The sequence below is a fragment of the Ischnura elegans genome, chromosome 3 (genome assembly GCF_921293095.1).
Source record: "Ischnura elegans chromosome 3, ioIscEleg1.1, whole genome shotgun sequence".
NCBI classification, from domain to species: Eukaryota; Metazoa; Arthropoda; class Insecta; order Odonata; family Coenagrionidae; genus Ischnura; species Ischnura elegans.
This window is the reverse complement of record NC_060248.1, coordinates 68,145,680-68,151,741: the sequence shown is the minus strand read 5'-3', so window position 1 is coordinate 68,151,741 and position 6,062 is coordinate 68,145,680. Positions and strand designations below refer to the sequence as shown.

General features: G+C 34.9%; 1 protein-coding gene across 1 annotated transcript in view; it reads right to left on the bottom strand.

Annotated features, from left to right (window-relative positions):
* Positions 1-212: 212 nt before the first annotated feature.
* Positions 213-6,062, bottom strand: part of LOC124155982 (neural-cadherin) — a 1,049,301-nt gene continuing 1,043,451 nt past the window's right edge. The window contains exons 40-41 of the mRNA XM_046530234.1: positions 5,229-5,384; positions 213-4,655 (exon numbers count right to left, since the gene is read on the bottom strand). Of these exons, the coding sequence (XP_046386190.1) occupies positions 4,537-4,655; positions 5,229-5,384 (275 nt within the window). The 3' untranslated portion in view covers positions 213-4,536. The remainder of the gene's footprint in view (positions 4,656-5,228; positions 5,385-6,062) is intronic.

The following is a 6,062-nucleotide window of genomic DNA, read 5'->3' as shown; positions in this document are numbered from 1 at the left end:
CAAATACATGGACATACTTTCGATACTGCTCATCTCTGATCATCCTAATCACTTTCCAGCATATGCTCACTCTTGGATCTACATGGTATGGTATGAAAGAGCAATTTGAAATTGATTTCTCCACTATACAGGTCCAAGCGTTGATTGAGCACGCAAGTGCAATATCCAATGCAAGAGGGTTGTAGACCAGGAGATTAATTCATGAATAAGACTTATTTAGTAATTGAATCTTTATTTTGTATTGGAAACTATACATCTAGGAAATCACAGCTTAAAAAAACACAAACAGCTAAATATACACTTAAGTGATAATTGCCACCATTTATCCACAGGATGATGATGCCAAAGATCTTTCATTGTTTCATGCAAATGAAATTCACACAACATTTTAAAGGAAACAAGAATCTTTTATGACATATAATAGCAAATGAGCATTCTTTCATGGTAACATATATAGTTTTCAATGAATACAAAACTGAACATTCATTAAGAAATGGAATTCTTCAGTCACTGGAAATGGGACTTACATGTAACCAAGGTGGTGCAAAATGTCAAGGCCAAGTGAAACACACACACATACATCACCATTTTCAGTTCACCAGTTCTGTTTTCATGAAAGTAGTCTAGGAATGTCATCTGGGTATAGAATTAGTACATGAAATTTATATTTCCTCTATTGTTATATGTTAGCCCTATTACTTAAACCTAGCAAAACTTTGCTCATTTAAAATTTTTAATCTCTTTCTCTGCACTACTAGTAATACAAGTACTCACAATCACTTACTAGGAAGTCAAAACTTCCAATATATTAATATGACTTCTGCTTGTTTTTCACAATTGGAGTATTTGCAGTAGCTCTTATAAATATTTCTGTACCGATTGTTTTGCATGAGCACCCTAGTGAGATCCATCTATAATATGAGTATTTTGTAAAAATGTAAAAAATTTTCTCAGTTCCTTTGAAGGGCAATTGGAATTATGCGATATTCCTTGTATAAGTTAAATAATGGAATAGGGTGATTAAAGGTATAAGCCGGTTTCAAAAGTTTTTAAATAATTTCACAATTCCCAAGATCTTCATTTCCACAATGGACATGGGCAGCACTAGTTTGCAGCCATTTGAGGTGATGATGCTCTGAAAAACTTTGCACTCACCAGTTTCATAATGACTGGTATATGAGGTGGCAGTGACGATAACTTGTAATTAAGGAAAAGCAATATATATTCATGTAAATGTATCAAATTCATTTCCGTGAAAAATAAATACAAAATAATACTTTTAAAATGTCACCAGAAATCATCGAAGCAATTTAAATGAAAATGGATCACTCTTTATCAAATTATGATGATTGATAGTGAAGTTCATGATAGGATAACATACAAATACTGATTATGCATTATTATAAAATTAATTTAGATGTGATGAAACTAGAATAATCAAAGTTTTTCTATGATGGCTTGACACTATTTGTTCTGATCTTCTAATTACGTTATGTTTCAAATACCCAATTCCTTTTCATTATGCAAGCCAGTCCCATGGCAGCTCATAGTCACATATTTGTGATTAAAAAAAATATTTAGGCATCAAACTGAAAAATTTTAACTGACACGTGATGAATAACATTTCAATCAATTTTCTTTCATTTTAAGAGTGGAATTTATGATAAAACTAGGAAATGAAATATTACACCTGTGAAGCAGCTGAGTACTAAACTTATAACACTTTTGATTGCCCACATGTGCACTTATCCAACGTACAGTAGAAAAATTTCTTACAGTAAATTCATTGAGCATGAGAGCCAACTACATGGAAACTAATGTAAAAATTTTTTAAAGGTTCTAATTCATTGTTTACATTTAAACTTGCTCATCATTAACAAAATTTATGAGACTGAAGTTGATATCATTGTCTAACCCAGTTTCTAGGCTTTGTTTGCCTCTGATTCACTATCACCGATGCAAATTTAACATGTGACACTACTTCCTCATTGAAAACAAAATTGACCAAACCAAATTACATTTGGAACATTTGCGTTCATGATCAATGCCTCGAACAAAATCTAATGAAAGATAAGATGGCAACATTAACAGGAGGTAGGCAAGGAGGCCTTATTTTTCTCAGAAGTCACAGAAATTTTAGGGCCATTGATTGGTAACATTGTAACAAATACAACTAATATAAGTTATAAGAGAACACACACACACATTCCAAATTAGATACATTATGTGCAGTGAACTGAATGTTTTTGCAATGTTTGCTGATAGCCATAGATTAAGTTACACTAAAGATAGCTTAAATAAATTTCAAATGCACAGCAATGGACTGTTACATCTAAATTCAGCTATAACTACTTAATCACTAAGTATGTCTACATCAGAACACTCAAGTTTTAAAAATATGGTACCACAGTTTGACATGATGAAAATATTGAGAGGCAGCAATGTCTTAAAAGGGCTCAAAAAAAAAAAATTCCGAACACTATGTATGTGTACCCACACTAGTATACATAGCATGACTCAAAATCAATTGGCTTTGAAAAGTTTGCAAAATATCTAACAAAATGTTTTGAAACACAAATGGAGCATTTTTTTGTTCATTTACAGTACGGAGCAAACTGTATTTGCTCTACATGAGGCAGTTTGGGCCAAAGTCTAGCAAAAGTGCCCATCCAAGGGAGGATGGAAAATGCCCTTTAAAATTGAATACATTCACAAGACAGCCCTTACACATTCTGTCAATAATACCTGCTTCAGGAAGGTATCAGGGGAGGGAATAGGACAGGATGACAATCAGCAACCGACTGAGACTGTGTGATACAAAATGGACTTGGGGAGAGTAATAGGGGGAATAATTTTTGGGGCAACTGCAGTAGTTTGAGTGAGCATCAGTTATATACTTCTCGTAACTTTGCCACTGGAAAACACTGAAAACGTCACTCATCAGATCTCACAAAAACACACTAGACTCATTCACTCACTCTCAGACACTTTCATATCCCAATTAATTATTTTCCTTTAAAACATTTACTAAATGAGCTGCACACAAGCTGGCTCATGACTTTTTTTTCTTAATAATCAGGTTAAATAGTCGCTACACGTCAACTACCTATGTACACAAGTGTTCATTCATTCTCTGTAAACAAAAAAAAAGGAGTCATGAACAAACGTACTGGACATACATACTTTCGCTCACACACAAGAAATGACACTGACTCAGTGCTCAGACTCCCCTGTTTCTCAATTTTTTCTTTGTATTTTGTTTTTTCCTCACTCCAGTGAGATTCCAGTCTTATGTAAGCCCCTTCCTTAATTCAAAAAGCATGAAATGAAGAAACCCCTATCTCTGCCTTGGAACTCATTGAGTAAATCTTTTTCCATCTCTCTGTTATGCCTTGCATTTTACTTGAGGGAGGCATTAATTAACATCTGACTTGTCTGACAGTCTGAGAAGATGTCAATCGACCTTACCATAATTGGCACTGTAAAATGTTCAGTGAGCTTAGGTAAAGATTTGGGAGAAGATGCAGATTTCTTTTGCAAGGGGTAGAATGGAAGCGTTTTTAGTGAATCATGAAAAGATAAAGATTTCATTCAAAGGTCTTCAGCTTTGTTCTACGCTGATCAAACAATTTGTTCCAAACACTAATTGAGTGATTCCTTAATCAAATGCAATACTGGTCTTCATGTACATTCACATTTGTCTGTGGCCCACACATTTCTTCCTTGTAAATGGAATATTTTTATATTCTTCGGTGGGAAAAATTGCAGGAAGGTTGGCTGTGTCTCATTCCATTTAAAACATGTTCCTTGTTTCAAGGTCCGAGGTATAAAAGTCTTTATAAGTGCTTTTTGATGGCACATGAATACTGAGATGAAATGACACTAAATACGTTTTCTCCCTTCACAATCACACAATCTTAAATAAACATATAGCATACAAACACAAGTACAACAAAATGATGGATGAAAGTGAAATGAAACCTGTTTAACCCAAGTCAAGGGAAAAACCTCAGCTAACATAATGAATTTGATTGTTTCACTTTTCTTGTCATGGATATCACTAGAATATAAATAAGGAGCGGGTTTCATATTTCGACAGAAACCCCAACTAAGCAAACATTAGTTTGAGGAGAGCACCACAATCTATCAGTTCAGTCCTCAACTTCCTCAAAAAACAACTCATTGCACAAAAGCCAGCATTAAATTAGGAAACTTAGGTCTTCTTCCAGGAAATCATTACCATACATCTTTCAGAGGAGTACTTTAACCTTGAAGAGTATTAAATCAATAAGATTCCAGCTAGCCTTTCATCAGTGTCTGTTGTACGAGGATGAAAACTTCCATACTTTTCAGATACCTCATTCGTAATGTATTCACTTCCAAATAAGTCCGTCCTACGATTCAAATGCTTGTTTTTCTATCCTCCTTATTGCAGAGCACTTTTTATGATTTGTTCATACTAGTTTGACTATTTTAGATTTCTTGCAGAGACCCAACTTGCTTTTGCCATCTCTGCAACTCTTCCTTTGATGCTCCTTATTGTTCTTCTTCTTCCTCCTCCTCTTCCTCACTCTCTCCTTGTCCGTACATGTCAGCCAACTTAGAGAACCGTGGCCCCCATCCATTCAAGTAGTCAAAATCTTGTTCATTATCGTCTGAAATCACAGAATTCAGTAAAATATCATAGTTTCAAGAGCCCTCAAAAAAGAATAACAAGACAATTATAGCCTGATCAACTCTTTCATTCACATTTGCTGCCGCATATATAGATAAAATCTTTTAGGAAGCCAATTCCTATGTGAGTTAAGGTTAAGTAATTTCAAATGAGGATATAATATGTATTTTTTATATTTAAAATAAATGCAAAATTAAGGAACAGCTATATTACTAGTAGATGGACAGGAAGTACAATGAATACTCTAAGCATTGGTGGAACACACACCTTATGCTCTAAAAGTTTTCCTCATTTTGGGAGAGGCCTCCTGTACTCTCCCTTATGTATAACCCACCAGTTTTTCCCTACAATTTTATAGAAAGCACGTTCTCCGCAAAATATCCCCAGCAAATAAATCAGCATATAGTATAAAAAATATAAATTTTATCTATACTTTTACAGCAGCCACTGTTATAATGTATATAATAGAAAATTGATTTGTTTGAATAAAATTCATATAATCAAAAGGTTACCACAAAATTTAATTCAAATTATGTATATCTAATGTAAGTACCTGAAGCAAGGGAGGAGAGAGAACCAGCAGTGCTGCCGCCACCTTCATAAGCATAGTTCCTAAGGTCATCAAATGGAGGGGCATTCGGATCACTGTCAGCTCTCTTCTTGTGCTCTTCTATGAAAACTCCAACATTTGGCTCAGGTCCACTCCCATCTGTAATGATAAATTCCACAGTGAAAAACTGCATAACCTTGTATGAGACATTATTTGATTCAATTTTCCAGGGAATTGGAATACTTTTAAATCACGGCAGGAGGAAGGGGGATATTGTCTTTCTTAAAAAGGATGTTACACGCATGTAAATTTCTGATTCTGAACCTAACGCATTGGACCACATGTAAATCATGGCGTCAATTCTCCACAATTTTAACTTTGCACAGTTGATAATTGGTAAGAATAAAATTGAGTCAACATGTATGAAAAATGAAGTTTTCCACAAAAAGGTCATGCAAAAATTCATGTCTCCCACGCCATGTTGGTTACTCTTGTGGGCCAAAGCAAAGGGAGTTTTCTGTGTATAAACCCCCGCCGAAATGGTAAATCTAAGCGTCCCGGTAGCTCAACTGGTAGACTGACCGGCAACCAGGAGGTTCTGGGTTCGAGTCCCAGTCAGGCTGCATTTTTACCCTCTGATTTTCTGGCTTTTTCCATCTACCACAGCACCATTGTCCTCATCCTTTTTTAATACATATTCTTATCCCTTTCTTTCCTTACGTATGAATTTATTTTTATGTTTGCGCTTAAGGCGTCGTGTGAATGAATGAAGTAGTAAACAATAATATGTATGTACTTTTAATTTTGGTAGCCCTAGCCACTCTCCTCACGATAAAG